This window comes from Chiloscyllium plagiosum, chromosome 9, assembly GCF_004010195.1.
Source record: "Chiloscyllium plagiosum isolate BGI_BamShark_2017 chromosome 9, ASM401019v2, whole genome shotgun sequence".
Taxonomy (NCBI): domain Eukaryota; kingdom Metazoa; phylum Chordata; class Chondrichthyes; order Orectolobiformes; family Hemiscylliidae; genus Chiloscyllium; species Chiloscyllium plagiosum.
The window spans coordinates 29,374,792-29,394,670 of NC_057718.1; the positions used below are offsets into that span (position 1 = coordinate 29,374,792).

The window sequence follows — 19,879 nt, forward strand, 5'->3', positions numbered from 1 at the left end:
ATGAGACATCTTCATTCCTGTACACCAAAACTGCCGCTTCCTCATTGCTTGCTTAACTGCATGCTAAATTTCTGTGTAACTTACAAGAGCAAACCCAAGTCTCTTTAAACATCAGGATTTAGAAGCTTCACAACTTTTAAAAAATATTCTGATCTTCTGTTCATAAAAAACCTCACACCTCCCTACATTGCAATCCACCTACCATCATATTGCCTAATCACTTAACCCATCTGTCTTAAAAGCCACCTTGTATCTTCCCACAGTTCATCTTTCCAAATGATATTCAAGAATAGAGAGACCTTGGTATATATGTACTTCGGTCATTATGGCAGCAGGACAAGGTGGAGAGAGCTATCTGGAAAGCATATAGTATTCTACGCTTCATTAATGGGGGCATAGAACTGAAGAGCAGGGAAGTTATGATGAACTTATAGGACACTGTTTCGACCTCAGCAGGTGTACTTATAACAATTCTAGGCATCACACTCTAGGAAGGATGTGAATGCAATAGAGAGAGTGCAGAAGAGTTTACAACAATGGTTCCAGGAATGAGACACTTCAGTTACGAGGGGAGATTGAAGAGGTTGGGATTTTTTTCCCTGGAAAGAATGCCAAGAGAAAATGTTGATAAAAGATTTCAAAATCCTGAGAGGTCTGGACAGAATGGATAGAGAGAAACAGTTCACATTTTAGAGGGTCAGTTCAGACTAAATGGACAGATTGGCCACTTTTTGCACCGTACAAATTCTATGATTCTAACCAAGACACTTTTTGTTGTTAAATGTGTTTATTGTTAAACACGTATTAATCAGAAAAACAATTGCAACATTACAATTACACCGACATTTCAAGATTTCAAAATTTTCCTACACAAATCTTGCATAAATCGTTAATATGTCAACACATATTACAAAGATATTAAGTAAAAGCCTATGTTATTGAACACTGCGTAGACAATCTTTTTTTAAAAATTTGTTTATGGAATATGGGCATCACTGGCTCGGCAAATATTTATTGCCTATCCCTAATTGTCCAGAGGGCAATTAAAAGTCAACTATATTGCTGGGATCTCGAGTTACATGTAGGCCAGAGCAGGTGAGGATAGCAGATTTCCTTCCCTAAAGGACATTAATGAATCAGATAGTTTTTTGCAACAATCAACAGTCCTAACCATGATTGTCTTTGGACCAACTCTATTATTTAATTCCAACAATTTATTGAATTCAAATTTACACAGAAGAAAAATAATTATTTTAGTTCCCAGATGACTAAATGTTGAATCATCGTCAGATCAATGTTAATGTGATTTTTGTGGCTTTCTATTATGAGATTTTGTGACGAGAATGGTTAACATTGATGGGGATGGAAGGTCATTGATGACACTTGCACATAGGAGACCCATTGTCTGGTGATCCAATATCCTGGGAGATGGGACAAGTCTTGTCCTGATGCTGTATTCAAGTCTTAATTTGCAATTAACGTGCTTTATTATTTGAAGCTTGTGCAATTTTCATGATAGGGGATGACATCTGTACCAGGATGTCCGCTATTTACATTGTAGTATGTACTTTTGTATCCCAGCAATAGATTTTTGTGGGTCGAGGATTCTGAGCTACAAAGCAACCAACAGGGTAAGAAAGGCAGTTTCAGCAAAGTTAACCTTGGCAGATGGAACAGAACCTGCTCTCTGATGGTCAACAATGTCAAACTAGCAAGCATGAAATTTCTTTCTTTGTGGGATTATTAATCAGTCTTAATTTGTAATTGAACCAGGGAGAATATTAAATAGAGAGACAAATGCATGAACATCAGAACTTTTGAGCAGCACATTTGAGTTCTGCTTTTATAGCAACTGGTAAACTACAAGAGTGAATTTAGCTTCATTTGACTTGTTGGAAATTAAATAAACCTCTAGTGAGAGTTTTAAAGCAACTGTCAATCCATACTGGTTTATGATTGAACAAAATATTTAAAATAGCTTTCCTGACAGAGCTTGTCTCCTGATTGATGAAATGGTGGTGTTGGCATTATTGCATTTAGTCCACTATCAGATCCCTCAACACAGCTGGAAAATATTTTCTTTAGATGTTATTTGCAACAAAATTGTTCTTTCTAAACCGCAAATAAAAGATGTTACTACAAACAGCTCCTTTAGCCCCAACATATCATAGCACAAATGCACTGCACTACCTCAGCATATAGAATATAAATTTGCAGCAAGATCACACTCAACTCTCAAAACACTTTGCATGATAAAGCTTAACAAACTGCATTTACAGCATACTCACCTTGAAAAGTTCTGATCTCGGTTGATGAATTGTTAAGATAACTATTCTATTCTTATGAGCAAGTTCAGAAAGTAACTGAATTATCTGGTTTGATGTCATACTGTCCAGCCCTGTAGTTGGCTCATCAAGCAAAATTACTTCTGATAGTAAAAACAAGAGGCAATTATTAAAATATACATTACCTAGAATATCCAAATTACATACAATACTGTAAGATTAAAATTTGATTTCTCACAAAGAATTTTAAATTTAATAAAAATAATTCAAAAAAGATTTATTCTTGTCAACATACACAATATTAAGATAAAACTGTACTATAAAGACTCATTAGTTCCATCTCAGTATAGAATGAAATATAATTTCGAAGTTGTGACCAATCACTGTGGGCTCAGAGTAACATCCAACTAACCTTTTATTATACTTGGATTTACTGCTCTCGATTACGGGGGAATCCCACAAAATATTTACAATGCCATTTGACCCTTGGTGCTTCCCTGGATTTCCAAATTAACATCTCACCCAGAGCCATTCTCCTGCCTTCTCCTGTAACCCTGCACATTCTTCCTTCGCAAATTATCATCTAACTGCAATTTGAATATCTCTTTTGAACCCGCCTCCATCACAATCTCAGGCAGTGAATTCCAGACCCCAAAAACATTCACTCTATGAAGAAGTTTTCCTCATATCACTTTCACTGCTTTTACTAATTATTTTAAATCTGTGCCCTTTCTTCAGTTCTTTCATGCGTGGGGATATTTTCTCTTTATCCGTTCCATCCTACTCTGTCATGATTTTGAATACTTCAATTAAATCTCCTCTCAGCTTCTCACCAAGGCAAAACAGACCCAGTTTCTTTCGAATCACCTTCATAACTGAGATTAAACTATTTTGTAATCACATCCAGGTAGTTTTTGCATAAATATCGTATAAACCATTCTATCAGATGATTGCTTGTAGTCAAACTTGGTATTCATTATTTTCTTTTTAAAACATCTGAACTTATTAATTAAATGCCCCAAGAGCAGAAAATGCAAGATCTTCCTATAGCACATTTTAATAGGAGTGTTACACAAATGTGTGTGTGTTAACATCACAGTTTACAATTGCATGGTATTAAAGCAAAGTTGGATTAAAATTATATTTAGACATGGTTTTACTAGGATCTTGGAGAAGTTGTGCTGCTATAGAGACCCGACGTCTTTCACCACCAGAAATCCCCCGAAAAATGCGACCTCCAATTACATGATTGGCCACATGACTCAGACTGAGCTCCAACATTACAGACTGCACCTGCAATAACAAGAATATATTGTTTATTAATGCATTTTTCATTGTGTTTGAATTTTGTCAAACCTTAGATTTGTAATATATTTACCAGGCAAATTGGAATTTTAAGTCACCAAAATGCAAATAGCATAGAACCAAAGAAAGTAGCCCAAACCAAGAGATATTATGACAAAGAATGCTACCTATTTTTTCTCTCAACCATGTTAGTAAATATAATTATTCAACAAATTGATGCAGAATTAAAATCCACAGCATTTCTCACAGATGGTCAGAGAAGGTATAAAAAAGCTTGATGCTACAATTTGTTTCAAGCACTGAGGCCACAATGTTGCTGGAGCTAGGGGTACAAAGCTAAAAGTCTTCAAAATGTCAGAAACAACACCTCCTGCTATTCCCACCACGGCCCACACATGCAGCTCATCCTGATATGGACAGCATGGGAGTGTAGAGCATGTGTCTAATGTTTTAAGAGCTGACAGTCAGTAATATCAAGCAACCTCCAAACTTATTCTGATGTGCATTCTGCAAAACTGCACGGCACAAGTCCACAGAACATGTCCAATTACAAGGAATCCCCTAGAAGCACTATTTAAAATGACAGCTATCCAACTTGCAGGTGAAATCCTTTTGATCTGCCTTTGCTCTTGCAAAGTTTGTGGAAAAATACTGCAGTTTGTTCTGGGTGGAGTTTGTTATTCATGCATCCTGACAGGGAGGACAGATGAACTGCATCCTATATTTTGTATCCTGAAAGTCTTCCCCATTTATGGAAGCTGCAATTGCAGTCTCTCCTGGTCTCTTATTAGACAAAATGGTGTAACCAAGAGAGGAATCTCTGTTCAGAGGGAGATGTGGAGAGCTCTCCACAGAAGGCCCTGACCACCAAGGATCTTCAAAGAGAAAATGTTTTACTCCATATAAAATATAAGCAATGTTTGAGGCACCTATAATTCAACTGATGAGAACAACATTATCAGTAACCATCAAGATCACAATTGTTCTCAACATCTACATAACTGAATCCTTCCAGGTGAAAGCAGCTTATATTGCTAACATTTCCCAGTTTACAAGTTTCTAATAGGTGACATCAGGACAGGAGGTGTCATCATTGCCCAGTAACAAGGATGCATAGGCACGTGGCTTTGCCAGGTTAGTGGGATTCCCAATGGTGGAGGGAGCATTGACTGCACCAGTGTGGCTTTGCGGGCTCTATGTTCAAACTGGGAAATGTATTGGAATCACTCAGCAATAAGTAGTTGTTATGCAACCATACCAGGACTATCAGGTCAGTCAATGGCTATTATCTGACAGCTGCAATCCTTAGGCAGTCTGCCATTACCATCATCTTTGAATTATCATGAAGAACCAGAGATTGGCAACTTGGAGACAAGGGATGAGTCTGATACACATGACTCGTTTGTCATTTGCCACAGGATCCACAGTTTGGGATGGTGGTCAGGAAGAGCTCATCTCTAAAGTTTTATCCAAATTTGTGGTTATCTGTCATGTCCCCCCAAAACCTCACTATGATTAGGGTAGAAAACCTGCAAACACAGAGTCTAGAGGAAGGAGGAGGGAGAGTGGACAGGGAGAAGGCATGCAGGAACCCTTCTCTGGATGGACTATCTAATTAGGTGAATGCCTAAAAGCACTCAAGTTGCCTGAGGGCATCATTCCATCACCACCATTGTTCCACAATTCCCTATTTTTCAATCTTTTCATGCCTTACTCTCAGCCAAAGTCTCACATAAAAGTCATATACAGAAAACCCTTTTTCAAATAGGTTTATTTAATTGCACATCTGAAAATATACCCAAAACTATGCTATTCCACCTTGTGCATTTCCTTGGCATCTTATTTGCCTGTGGTGCCTTCACATGTCATATTGTTCCTCAGCAATGCTACACAAGTGTAATAGATGTGTATCTGCAAGAGCTGTCATACAGTCGGCTTCAAGGTTTTGGTGGCTCAGAGAATAATTGGGCATCTGATTGAAGGAACAATCTATGACAGCTCTTGCTGAGCCAGTGATCCAGTATCTGGTGCCCACTGTCTCAGTTTCCACAGCAACACCAGCAGGAAAAACCCTATATGCCAGTGCTGGAGTGGAAACTTAGACAGAGGTAAAGAAATCAGACTCAGATTGCTGGTACCATTGCTACAGAGCTCAGCTGAGAAGGTAATCCAGCAATCTGTCTTTCAGCAGTGTACTAGGGGTTATATGGAGCATGAAACTGCTATCTTCTTTCAGCATGGCAACAGTCGTGCTACCATCACTGCACGTTTACAAGTACCCTCACTATTATCTGTCAGTCAGCCAGTTGGTTAGTATGGCAGCTAATCACTGGAAGATTCATTAAGGGCAGATATTCTTTAATAATTTAAAGTCATTTACACTATAAGTTTATTATTGTTCTTTATAACTGAAATTTCTCATCCCTGGGACCATTCAAAGGGGAACCGCCATAAATCATGTTTGCTCCAGACACCTGTGTACCCTGCTCTTTCCCCCTCCACCCCCAAGTGACCCTCACCCTGTGATTCCCTCCCAACCCCCTAATCCTGCCCTCACTCACTTTGACCCAATGGCCACAATGATCTCAGGTTTCTGCTGGGTGCAGTGCCACCAACTGTCACAGTTCTATTGGTATTGATGATGAGGAGGAGCTTTCATGCTGATGGAGCATGAAACTGCTATCCTCTTTCAGACCATCAGCACCCTGCATCAATCATGGGAAGCGGAGGGTAACTTCAGTACCAGGAGGAAATGGATTCCTTTAGATCTTCCCAAATTAATGACAGCAGCCCCCATTAATTCTCCAACCAGTAGGTGAAACCTTATCAGCCCCACAGAATCCCAATCATTATTTTTTTGCAATCAAAAGGCCTTCACTAAACAGTCATGTTATGAAAAAGGTTTTACATTAACCATACTAAAATCTAAATTTCTTGCAACCGACATCTGCAGAGTACCTTGTTTAGCCCAGATTCAGAAAAAGCAAACTGTACCTTTCTTTTGATGGCATTAGAATGTCCACGTAGTGCTAGTAAAGCTGTATAAATCAGGGTCTCTTCCACAGTGAGGTAGCTGAGTAAATTGTCACTCTGCAAAACAAAAAGAATGAGTCTTAAAAATTAAGTGTGGCAAGAAAGAATATGTTCTTCTGTCCCTGAGAAGTGATTTGTGGCATGTATGTGTTTGTGCGTGAAATGGGGAATGAGTGGTAGAGGGTCAGAGAGGTTGGCTGCAGGAGGAGGAATTTATAGTACACGTGTGGCAGCAGTCTGCCATTAGTATCTTGCCCAAGAAGCGAGTCTTTCAGTGTGGCTATGTTGTGCTAGTTTGAATAGTGGACACCAGTAAGTTATTCAAATGCAAAATACCATTACTAACAAGCCTCAGTAGATATCCACTCAAATCTATATTCTCCATTATAAGTTACTGGGCAATCATTTGCAAGAGCTGTTGATTTTTCTCCTTTTTTTTTAAATGATCACAAATACTTGCTGTTGCCCTCTATATCTTGTTATGAGTGAGAACAACAATCCTGGCACCAGCAACATGTATTTAGCAAGAGTTTTATTTGTGCCTTTTTTTAAAAAAATACTCTATATATGTATTATGTAACCTAAAACAGTTCAATAATTTTTCAGGAATATGAAGACCACTTCAACATCATAATCTTTTGTGAAATGATCTGTTGTAAGATAACTCATTAATGGTAAAGTATTTCCTTTATTTTATACTTGTGATCATCTGTATAATCTAAACAATTTCTGTGAAAGGTATATAATATGCCTAAAAAAGAAAACTAGGTTCATTCAGAGATCAGGATTCAGTTAGTTTCAAAATGCAATAGCCTAAAAAACAGATGATATGTCTGCAGTATATCCAAGGATGGAAGCAAGCCATTCCATTCAAAGACAGGACTTAGTGCTTGAACATATGTTCTAGTGCGAGCTCTATCATAATTTATAAAGTAAATGTTTAAATTTTCTTTGTTAACAGTCAAATCCTGAAAGTATATCTAAGCCTTTCAACCTCTGATTGGATTCATCTAAACCCAGACAGATATAAATAGATCTGAAAATCTGAAAACAATCAAGCAACTGTAAACATCAAAGTCCTTGGTCTCCGTATACATCAAAGTACATTCTCAGCCAAGTTCAAACCCTCAAACCCATTACCAATCTATCAATTAAGTCATTTCTTGCAGGTTGGAAAATATTTAGCATTTGAGTAGTGGCAGCCCATAACTGAAATCAGAAGTTCACCATATCTTCCCAACTCAACACTGTGTTTGGACTCCCGATTACATCAGCTTGAGATTTTCTATATCTTTGAACAGTGTGCAAATTTTGACAGTCACCTACAAAAATGAAAAATTCACACAGTTGACTTGTTCTTTTCTAATACAATGATCCTTACACAATTGTGACATCACAAATATCACTTCAGCTTCATAATTCAACAAAATGCATTCTTGAACTGGCGTTCTCAATTAATCACTGATTATTTTGTCACGTGTACAGGTCATGAAGATCATAAATTGTACTAAAGACACAACTTTTGTTTTATATATGAAAATGAACTTTGGAATGTTCAAATGAAGAATGGACTGATAGTTAACATTTCAATCCTATGACCACTGCTTGTCATGAATCACATGATGCAAATTGGCAGTAATTTCAGGAAGGATTTTAATCTACAGATATCAGGGCAGCACTTGGGCATCATCCTCCCAAAATATCTCACCCTTGTATTATGTGGACCTTGCAGTCCACAACCACTAGAAAGAACAGCTGGTTCTCAACAAAGGGGAGTTATTGAAAGTCATCACCTTGAAGTAGCTCTAATGGCTTAACAAACAAGTCATGGCTGGAGAGCTAGAAACGGATTGTTACATAGGAACCAACACATTAATTTGAAATGGTTTCATCCAGGTATCAAATCTCATGGTGTTTGGTTTTGTACCTCACAGGAATAGCAAGCAAGAAATTAAGCTCTGCTATTATTAGATTTGTTTTGTATTTAATAAGGACATTACTTATTACAAATAATTAGGTTCTAGCTACAGGTAAACAATTAAACTGCTGAACTATACTTCATCTACTTAAAATTCTAACCCCCTCATTTAAACCTTCCCTTCACATTATTGATAAATATAAAACTGGTGTTATGGATGGAAAGACTGAGGAGACCATTCAATGGTTTCTGTCCAGAGTTCACTGAGATTAATTGTTTGACTTGGCAGGCCTGCTATTTGATCATCTCTCTCGTCATTATTCCAGAAGGCACAGAATGACTGGTTAACAACTTATAAAGTCTATGATTTATTGGTTAAAAGCAACTAATGACAGTAAATAAATTGGCTTTCCTTAGACTTTAATAGCAGACAATAAAGACAGCACCTTCCTTTGCACAGGTCCAAATGCTTCTTACCAATCATTCACACTCTCAAGCTGTTCAACGACCTGGGAGCCAATCACATAGTTGCTGGCAGGCAGAAGGCCTTTATCATTGACAATTGGTCACCACCTTACAGACTAATCAGTTACTTGTTGTCAGTTGAAACTCATTTTGAATATGAAAGAGAAAGCCAAGTTAAGGAGCCCATTAGTGCCCAAGTGCTAGTATCCCCTACTCTGGACCAAGAGACCCAAGGTTCAAGTCCTACCTGCTCCAGAGATGTGTAGTGATATCTTTGATCAGGTTGATTAGAAAATTAGTTTTAAAAAGAAGAAAGCATAGTTAACATTTTGGTCCTATGACCCTGTTCTGTAGAAGGGTCCCTTGATCCGAACGTTATCTCTGTTTTCTCTTGACAGATGCTGCCAGGTCTGCTGGAGTCTTCCCAGCAATTTCTGTTTCTGTTTTGGTTTCTGATTTGCAGCTCTTTGGTTTTTTTTTCTCATTTTGTATATACTCCCTTGATCTAACTTACGTGCAACTAAATTTACCCCACTGTCTGAATGAACAAAAGTGCAAACAGTACTTACATAAGTGCTTGTAGCTTGCTTTTGAAAAGTGCAGCTATCACTTCTAAAATGCTAGATCTTTGTAAACTAAACTGGGAAAAGGACTTCTCAATCAGAAATGTGGTAACATGAAAAGATATGGTCTGTATGTTGAAAAAATATTTAATTGTAATTTCTGAACTGCTTTACGACAGTTTGTTAAGAAGTATCTTGTGTTAATATTGATGGCACTAAGTTGCAACTTGTAAACTTTTCACTGTAGTCATGTGAGTACATGTGACAATAAAGCTAACTTACAGCCAAGCTCCAGATTTATGAAAGACTAAAACTCCTTCAAAAGTTACAGATGAAACTTTGTATCCATCTGACTGCTTTCAGAAACTTCAAAAGAAATTATACAACTTCAGCCAACTTCATCCTTTAATGCCTACGGAAATGAACTTCATTGGATGCTGACTTTCTGGATCCAATCAAAAACCATAAGAATAATTTAAAACTCAAAAATATGGACATCCACTCATCACCATCAAATTCTTCCTTTTTTCTCATAATAATGCAATCAGGGGCAGAAGAGCTGCACTCTAATCAACCAGTCTGGCAGCTTGCTGGCCCAAAGGCCTGAAGTTAAAAATGTCGCGCAAGATGGATCTCTTTTGTCGTGAGAAAAAGAGGCTACAGGATGATCTAACAGATTTTTTTTTAAATTATGAAAGGTTTTATTCAATGGATATTAAAAACAAATCAGTTCTATACATGAAAACATATGCATGTAGAAAGGTTTGCATACATAAATCAAAATGTTACAATAGAATATATTTGTTACATGGTTACAATTAAAGTTATTTACTGCAGTATTATTACCTGTAATACATATGAAAAACAGTCATGGAATTCTTCTTTTCTAAGTTTGCAGCCATTCACATATACATCACCAAGTAGGTTTGCTTGCTTACTTAATCTTCCGGCAATTGCATCCAACAAAGTGGTCTTTCCAGATCCTAAGATATAACAGCATAATCACGGCACATTTGCAGAATGTTTTAGTTTTATGCAGTACAATAAACACTTAAATTCCATATGCACATCACATATCCAAGCAATGATACCCCTGAGTGTAGTAGTGCCTGATGCCATTCCTGACTATTAGACAAAGACGTTCAGCTCCAAACTGCAGTCGATACTGAGTTAGTTGATCAGAGCCAATTTGGCAATGGACTATATTAGTTGGTAACAGCACTTAAGCACTGCAGAAGATGGCTGTGAAAGTATAATCAAAACATCTCGCATGGAATTAAGGGATACGGGGAGAGTGCAGGTAAGTGGCATTGAAATGCCCATCAGCCATGACTGAATGGTGGAGTGGACTTGATGGACCGAATGCCTTACTTCCACTCCTATGTCTTGTGCTCTTATGGTCTAAATCTTTTCCATGAGGGTAGTCTTTCCACTTTAAACATAATCAGAGATCCAGGGCTAAACTGTATTTAAAATTTGTGAAAGTTTTCAGAAGTGAATTTTTTCATTCAAATGCTCAAACTAATTTTAGTCATTTGTTTTAGTTTTAGTTATTTATTTTAATTTTAGTTAGTTAGTTTATTCACATGCTCAAACTAATTTGCATATCTTCAAATGTAAACTCTTGCATGAACCAGCACAAATTAAACATTAAGTATTTTAAAGAATGGTATTGGAAAATATTCTCTGATATGTTTAAGAGTTGCAATCTGGGACAGTTATTAATTCAGCTGAAAATAAGTTTATCACAAATAATAATTTTTTTCTCTCAGAGAATATGATCCATAAGTAATGAAAATCATCTTTGAAAAATTATACAGAACCATTTAATAGTTTAATTGTTGTCAGTGATCAATTTCTTGGTAAATTTAGGTATTTTCTTTAAAACTTAAAATACTTTCAAATGTGCCTTAGTGCTTTTGCATCCAAATAAAATGTTAATTTCAACAGTCTTTTCTAAGACCTACATATGGGATTAACAGAAAATCACAACAATGATTAACTCTATCTGGTGCACACTAATTTATTGGATTTACTTCCACAAAATGGTTTTTAAACTAGCACAAAAGATTGTGGAAACTCAAGTTGCACTGAATGTAATTTCTGTTTCTCATTTCTCAAGATTTTGCATTAGTTTGATCAATTTTGGGCAAACTTCACTTAAAACAAAGTAAGCCTAGCGAAAATTGCAAGTCAGCATCTTTAACAGGTGTTCCTGCGTCCATTACCCCATCCTAGCTTCCCACCACCCAACTCCTTTAAAATCCACAGTCTAGAGAGTTGGGTTAAAAGGCTCTGAGCTGGCTGTGATAACTGAATGGTTAGTCAACATCATGGCCTAAGATACTACATAAATAATTACCATTTTGTTACAACAGCAGAGGGTTTGTAGCATGCACCATGAACAAAACTTTCAGCATCTATGCATTACTTACCAGAGTTTCCTAAAATTCCCATTAGTTGTCCACTTTCCACGTAAAATGAGACATCCTTCAAGATATGTCTGGTCCACTTTGTATGGTATGCCTGAACATCCCACCAAGGCCCAACTTTCTCACTACAATATTAAAAATGAAACATTGAGTAATCAGAAGCATAAAGAAGTTGTTAGAATTTTCCAATTTCTATATTTACATTATTTTCAAATATATTTTTCCCACAATACCAGATGATACAAATTAGGTTAGGGGCTAAATATTGCAGTATTCATCCTTCCTGATCTCTGTATTGTGATGTGACTGGTTGTTTATTTCAATTGTTTTGTGAATTTTGTGTTCACCCACATGAGGAATTTAGCACCAGAGATTGGGACAGTTCACAATGTTAGCAACCAGGGAGAGTATTCCTAGTCAGACATGAATATTTAGTTGCAAAGCTAAGCCCTTTCCTTCATAGAATTCCTACAGTGTGGAAATAGGCCATTCAGCTCAACACGCCCACCCAAACTCACCTCCCTAGCCTATCCTTGTAACCCTGCATTTGCTAAATCCATCTAACCTACATATCTTTGGATGGTGGGAGGAAACCCACACAGACACAGGGAGAGTGTGCAAACTCCACACAGACAGTTGCCTGAGGTGAAATTGAATCTGGGTCTCTGGCACTGTCAGGCAATAGTTTTAACCACTGAGCTGAATGAGAGATTTTTCCATTTCCTATGTATCACTCAAAATAAAATTCCTCACCTGCTGCCAATGTTTGGTTAATTTTACATTAATTCTGTATTACCTGCATTTGTATATGGAAACTCATTGCAGACAGCAAATTAAGGTATCCATCAATTAACTGGGTGAGCATGTGCTCATTTTATGGCCCAGATTTTGCAATCAGTGGTGAAAGAATAGCACTCAGTTTTCATTAAGCTGCCCACAGGGCTTTCACAAGCTTCTGATTATAAGTAGCAAACTAATCCAGCAGAATGTCCTCAAAATGGGTCTGTGGGACATTTAAGACCTTCAACTTATCTGACTAAAACATTTTCTCTGAGACTTGCAGAGTTTAAGCTAGGAAATCTGAACTGTGAATTATAAACTAAATGTGTAATAAAATCTTGTCAAGCCAGAAAAAAAATTGGAAAATGAATAGTGTTACACCTCACTGGGATAGCATGCTATTCCTGGATTTTATCGATACATGCAAAATGCCTCTGTTTGTTTACTTTTAGTCTCAGACTTACAAAAAGCACAAACCAGATTTCTATACTTAATAAGAACTTTTTTTAAAAAATAAATAGATTTTATCTATAGATAAGCAATTATGATCATCAATATATAATTCTACTAGTTAAATTCTAACCCTGTAATAAACTCCACCTTTCATACACAGATGGGGGAAAAACTTGGGTGTTATGGGAAAAGGGAAAGACAGTGGAACAGTTCTTGTTCAATGGGTTCACTGAGATGGTTCTTTTGGCTTGCCGGAATGCATTGCTTTGTGAACCTGCTTCTGTTACACACTGGCAATGCCTCTAGCTTTTAAGAACCACGGCAACTGCTGAAGGAAATTGAAACTGGCTTTCTTCAGGCTCAAGGTGGTTTCTACTGCAGAGAGAAGAGATGCTTCCTGACTTTGTGAAGACATGATAGCTTCTCCCTATCTTGCTCACAGTCCAAGGCAGTTCAGCTATCTGGGAGACAAACACAGTTGTTGGTTGGCAAAACGCCTTTGTCAACAATAACTGGTCACTTGTCCATGGACCAAACAGATACTTGTTGTCAGCTGGAACTCCATTTGTGTGCACCCACTGGTATCAGTTCATCTGAAGTAACCTTATCCCAGTGCTTGAAAACACAGTATAAACAGCACTACAATTAATGCCAGGGTACTTGTTATTTTTTTTAAAAGTGCAACAATCTTTAAAATAGTTCTTTTCTAATTGCAGTCCACAATGAAAAATATAAGAAAATAAAAATACATGGTCTTTATAAGGAAATGGTAGAAGATACACAAGAACAAAAAAGATTTTTTATAAATCTCCAACAGTAATTAAATTCTAAAAAGAACGGGAATCCTCAACTACAAAATTAAACTTTTAGCACCCAGAGAGGTTACTACTTACCACATCATTAAAAATTTGCTTACACCTTGTGCACCAGCCTTCTCTTTTTCTGTTTCTGCCTTATTTAATAGATAATGACATGCCCTTATATGGATATGAACATTGTGTCAATTGATGAGACATTGGACTAGTATAGCTTGTGGAGAAACAAGGTGACAAGTTTGGGATTTTTAGAATTAACTACATATATGTGAGCTTCTGAACTTGCAGTCTGTTTTACTCCATAATAATGGCAAGTTCTGATAATCTCATCATTATTCTCAAAGCAAAATCTGCACTATCAGCGTAATAACCATTAATAAAATATGTTCTATGCTAAGAAGGGTGGTTTCACTTTTATTGGTAATGAAGAAGAGGAAACATTCAATCCCCCTAATGACCAGAACCCACACTACAGAACTAATTGAAAACTTCAGTTTTTTTTACAAAAATATGTCTCAAAACTTCAAAAAATTAAAAGTCATGTGTTGATGTCACAATAATGTCCCATCATTGGAGGGAATGTACAAAAGTATGAAATAATATGAACTGCTAGAAAAACTCAGCAGGTCTGGCATCATCTGTGGAGAGAAATTAGAGTTAACATTTCAGGTCCACCTTCTTCAGAACTTTTAATCAGGTGTCAAACCTGTGTAACAAAAAAGTTATTTCAATATAATATTGGAAAGACTTACACGACTTTAAGTTCTTGAAAAACAACCTTTTCTCCACATCCATTCCCAGCTCCCATCACTGTTTCACTCAGCTGTTTAAAACCTTGGCATCTCCCTCAGTCTTTAGGGTAGTTTCTAAACTCATATTCATTTCACCAGAGACCATTTACTGTACTTCTATTTCTGCAACAATGTCTGCCTCTGTTGCTTTTCTTGGTAGTCTTTCACTCTTCACACTCTATAATTCCTAACTGACCAGACTTCTGATGTACAGATACTACTTACCCATCTTGTTGACCTATATTAGTTAGTTCCCATCTTTCACCTCTCATCCTTGCCTCATCTTACTGTCCATGTTGTGCACATTTGGTCAATGTCCATTTCTCTGACTCCAGCCTTTTGTACAACCTTTTTCCTACTTGCCAAATCATTGGCATAAGAAAACAAAATTCTCAAGGTACCTGTTCTCTGCACAGTTGCATGCATTTGTTATTATCTCATACAATATTTTGGTTCACATGAGAGGTGGGCTGGGTTAGCTTTTATTGTCCATCCCTGAATGCCCTGGAGAGGTTTGTGGTGAGTGGATGTCTTGAACCATCGCATTCATAGAGCTGTTAGGAAGGAATTTTCCTTAATGATTTTTTTTTAAAAAAGCTCCAGGTCAGGATGCTGTGTGACTTACAGGGGAACTTACAGGTAGTAATGTTCTTTTGCATCTGCTGTCTTTGTTCTTCTAAGTTCTGGTTTGGAAGGTGCTGTGAAGGAGGCTGGGTGAGATACTACATTGCATCTTGTAGATGGCACACTGCTACTACAGTGTGTTGGTGGTGAAGGAAGGGACCAATGAAGGTAGGTGGATGGGTTGCCAATCAAGTCGGCTGCTTTGATGCATGGTGTTGAGCTTGAAGATGAAAGCAAGTGGACAATTTTCCATCACTTACCTGACCTGTATTTGTAGACCATGGACAAGCATTGGGGAGACAAGAGGTATGTTACTCATCTCAGGATTCCTAGTTGCTGACCTGATCTTGTAGCCACAATATTCATGAGCCTGGTTCAGTTCAGTTTCTTGTCAATGATGACCCCTGTGATGCTGACAATGGGGGAATTCAGTGACACAGCATTAGTGCCACTGGACAAGTAATTCAGAAACCTAGCCTAACGTTCTGGGATGTAATGAGTCGCACAAACAACAAATAACTTTTGAAGCAAAGTATATGTCTTCCCTCTATTCTGGCAGCAGGCAAACTCTACACCCAAGTAGTGGCCCAGATGGCAATCATCCCTATACTAGCAGCTCGCACGCACACAACTTAGAAGGAAGGAAAGATGGAAATTTGAAAGGAAGTCAGAAAATATTGGAAACAAGACAAGTAAATGTTAATCTGAAACGAACAGATGAATCTCACCCTTGGCGTTTGTTACTGAAAAGCACGCTTCACGCTGAAAGATTTTTTTTTCAGGTTATTGATATTTGAAAAACTGAAACTCCTCTGTCCGAACCCCGCCGTTTTTTGGAAACTAAACATGGGGGACTGTGTTTACCTGACGGTGTAGTTGAGATGATTTACACAGATTGTGCAGGTCGCTCCTGTCTTCCCCGGTGAGTTTGACTTTTGACAGTCATAAGGCACGGTCCCGCTGTGGCGAAATTCCTCCTCCGCCCTAACACCACTACTTTCTTCTAAGCAGTTCATGCTGCTCCCGGGTATGTACACACAGACATATGCACAAAGATGTAGGGTTTTTTAAAGTGCAAAAATTGAAAAGAACCGCTGTCTATATTTAATTAAATGACAGTGAAAGCCAGCGCCGCCTTCCCAATGTGCGAGGGCGGACAGGCTGCTGAGTTTGAAACCACAGATGGGGCTGGAGTAACCCTTGGACCGGTGGCTTGAGGGGATTTCCCTGAATCCCGGCGGCGGCACCTTGCTGATAGACACACCTCTCGTTGTTATGATTTGGAGATACCGGCGTTGGACTGGGGTGTACAAAGTTACAAACCACACAACGTCAGGTTCTAGTCCAACAGGTTTAATTGGAAGCACTCTCGTGGTTAGTTAGTTTGTTTTGGCTGGAGCTGTCGCGGTGAAAGTTCAACCGGTTTTGAAGGGGCCAGCAGATGTTCACTGAGGAGCCGGTTAACCCGTCTGTGCAAAACAATGGAAAGCAGCGGGGCGGAGGTGAGTTTTTAAGAGACCCAAACTCGACCTCCTGGTCACAAGGTGCCACTTGTCTTTGATGTGCTGTGGGTTTTTACTTATCTCAATTCTGTTTTCGATTTTTTTTTGTTGTTTCACTGATTTTTACGCACGATCACTTAGAATTTGTTGTCTTTTTTTTCTTCCCATTTCGTTTTTTTTTTGACAATCAGACCGGCCGGCTCAGAGATCAGCTCTTCTGTACCTTAGAGGAGGAAAACAGTCTGTACTTCACCTACAGCGGCAAACCCAACATCCTCCAAGTGCGGGACCTTAATTATGAGGCGAGTACCATCTCGTTTCAGTCGCTCCACGCACTAACGCTGATGGTTCCTTGAAGCTGTTCTGGAACAAGGAAAATTATGAGAGTTTATGGTTTACCTATTGACTATATTTGCGTTTATTTTTTGCCGGAGTTTAACCGTTATTGTCAAACGGGGTTGTGCACCATAGTAATGCCATTTCTGCATTATCAACAGTTGGATCGTGAGGAAGCTTTTGCACCCTCCGCCCCGAACCTGTTCCGCCACTGAGTAAAACTTTGACAGAATGACTTATGATCTTAACTTCACTTTCCTGTCAGCACTCACGGCCCCACAATCAGCCGCGCATCCCCTTGTCTCTGTTGTCAATCGAGAACCTGTTTAACTGGGCCTTGCACATAGTCAATGCTCCCCTCCACGTGTTCATTCGTTCGGAAAATTCCAAACGATTCCTAAAAGAAATAACTTCATATCTTCACCATCTCCGGTAATAACTTGCTGCACATGCATACTAACTTTGTGATACATGTACAAGGACAAAGTGGTCCTTGTAATCTCATTTTACAGATATCTAGTGAGACATTACAACACTTCAAAAATACCTCATTGGCTTTGAAGCTTTTTGGGTGTCCAGGGGTAAGATAACAGCATACGAATGTCCATTTTCACTTTCATTTTATTTCACTGATGTTTGATGACTTAAACCGTATCTTACAAATAGATATTACCTTCTCACAAACGTTCTTCATTCCCCGTGGGCATAGTGCAGTGAACTTGAGTAATGTTTTGAACTCGATTTGTTTTGGCTGTAAACATTTTGCAACTCGATTCACTGTGGATGGAATTTTCCGAACACGCCCAGAACTTTAGAAGGGCAGGAGAACAGGAAAACGTATTTGGGTGAGAGGCAAAAATAAAAATCAGTTTCCTGACCGATGCAAGTTTTACTATTAAGTTGTCAGAACCTTTCAGGCAGGTCGATTTTCCCATCCTAATTGCCAAAAACCTGTTTTGCATTCATTAGCATGTTATAGATCCTCATTAACAGTCCAGTTCAGTGGATCGGCATTCACGTGTGCAGCCATATTACCCAAATTGGGAGGCATGTGTATTCATAAATCTGACTCTAGCTACATGAGGAATGTACCTTGCAGAGTAGACTGCTTTCTCCTACTTTCAGTGAATAGGAACCTCACTTACTTGGCTCCTCCATAACCAAGATATTTATTTGCACAGACTTTTGTTGATCAAGGTGAAGCCTCTCATTGCTGATCATCTCATGATACATCTCGGTCACATACAGTCTGACTTTTTGTCAAACTTTTGATAGTGTTAATGTGAAACCTGACTTAGTCAACAAGCCTACCCGAGCAAGGCTGCCCCATCAGCAACGTTGAACTGGGCTGAACTCAAAAGGAGGCTTGACTCAGAAGATTATCCTTTATAGTTGTGTCCTTGTCCCATCAAACTTTTCGTTAAAATCTACTAATGTCCGTCTTCTCTTAGTTTTTTTTAAGCATTACAGATTTTTTTTAAACAGAAATTAAAACATTTGTCCTTGCATTGAAAAGAGCTGATGACATCTGACAAGTTCTTTTGCTGGCACCAAGTGGCATTGCTGTGGAACTGCATTCTAAGTCTTTAGCCCAAATGCTAGGACAGGACCCATGAATGATTTTACCACTAGTGTTACATGCCATCAATTTCAACATTATAAGTAGCTATCACAATGTCATCTACAGCTGTAACTAGTATTTTAATATAGTATTTTATCACAGAGCCTGATCATTCGAATTTTCAATCCATTTTCAAATAGAACAATTTTAATATATAGTGGATTTTTAAAAAATTACAAGATTGTGTACTGTAAATAGATTATGATTCTGGAGAATATGGATTTGGTATTTTTAGCATTGTCTCGTGTCACAATTCAAGCACAACCCCTTTGAACGTACATTGTATGTAAAATTGAAAATTAGAAATTTTGATTTTCCAATTTTATCGTCTAATTACCCAAATAAATAGTTTCAAGCTAGGATATGTTCTGGAAGGACAGTTTTGGTCATCAGGGCCTTACCCAGTAATTGTTGTTCATGGATAGCCTTAAGGAATGACTTGACAAGCTGTTAAGCTGTAGACAGTATTTCTGCCAAACCCAGTCCCTTTTCTAATGCTACAATTTCAAAACGAGGAATAACTTTACAAGTCCTCTCAGTACATTACCAATTCTTTATTTATGTAGCTAAGCAACTGCTAGATGTTTGAAAGAACAGACTCCAATGGTACCTTCATTAGAATGGAATCTTGGGCCACGAGGCAGAGGGGTGGCAGATGCAGTTCATTTTATGTAAATGTGAAATGTTTGGTAAGGCAAACCAGAGTAGGACCTACAGTTAATAGTCAGGCCCTGAGGAGTGTTTCTGAATAAAGGAACCTAGGAATGCAGGTGTATAGTTCCTGGAAAGTGGAATTGCAGGCAAATGGGGTGGAGAAGGCGGCATTTGGTACGCTTCCCTTCCCGTTGTCAGAACAATGAGTATAGAAGTTTGGAGGCCATGTTGCAGCTGTACAGGACACTGGTTAGGCCACTTTTAGAATACTGCTTACAATTCTGGTCGCCCTTCTATGGGAA

The 19,879-nt window shown here is 38.2% G+C and overlaps 2 protein-coding genes across 4 annotated transcripts in view; one reads left to right on the plus strand and one right to left on the minus strand.

Moving 5' to 3' along the window:
- Positions 1-16,760, minus strand: part of abcg5 (ATP-binding cassette, sub-family G (WHITE), member 5) — a 35,825-nt gene extending 19,065 nt beyond the window's left edge. Inside the window, exons 1-6 of the mRNA XM_043695632.1 lie at positions 16,329-16,760; positions 12,005-12,126; positions 10,416-10,552; positions 6,585-6,680; positions 3,446-3,578; positions 2,289-2,428 (exon numbers count right to left, since the gene is read on the minus strand). Coding sequence (XP_043551567.1) covers positions 2,289-2,428; positions 3,446-3,578; positions 6,585-6,680; positions 10,416-10,552; positions 12,005-12,126; positions 16,329-16,480 — 780 coding nt within the window. The 5' untranslated portion in view covers positions 16,481-16,760. The remainder of the gene's footprint in view (positions 1-2,288; positions 2,429-3,445; positions 3,579-6,584; positions 6,681-10,415; positions 10,553-12,004; positions 12,127-16,328) is intronic.
- An 88-nt stretch (positions 16,761-16,848) lies between these two features.
- abcg8 (ATP-binding cassette, sub-family G (WHITE), member 8) overlaps positions 16,849-19,879 on the plus strand; it is a 57,269-nt gene continuing 54,238 nt past the window's right edge. For all 3 annotated transcript variants that reach the window (XM_043695631.1, XM_043695630.1, XM_043695629.1), the window contains exons 1-2: positions 16,849-16,966; positions 17,158-17,268. In XM_043695631.1, the coding sequence (XP_043551566.1) occupies positions 16,946-16,966; positions 17,158-17,268 (132 nt within the window). In that variant the 5' untranslated portion in view covers positions 16,849-16,945. The remainder of the gene's footprint in view (positions 16,967-17,157; positions 17,269-19,879) is intronic.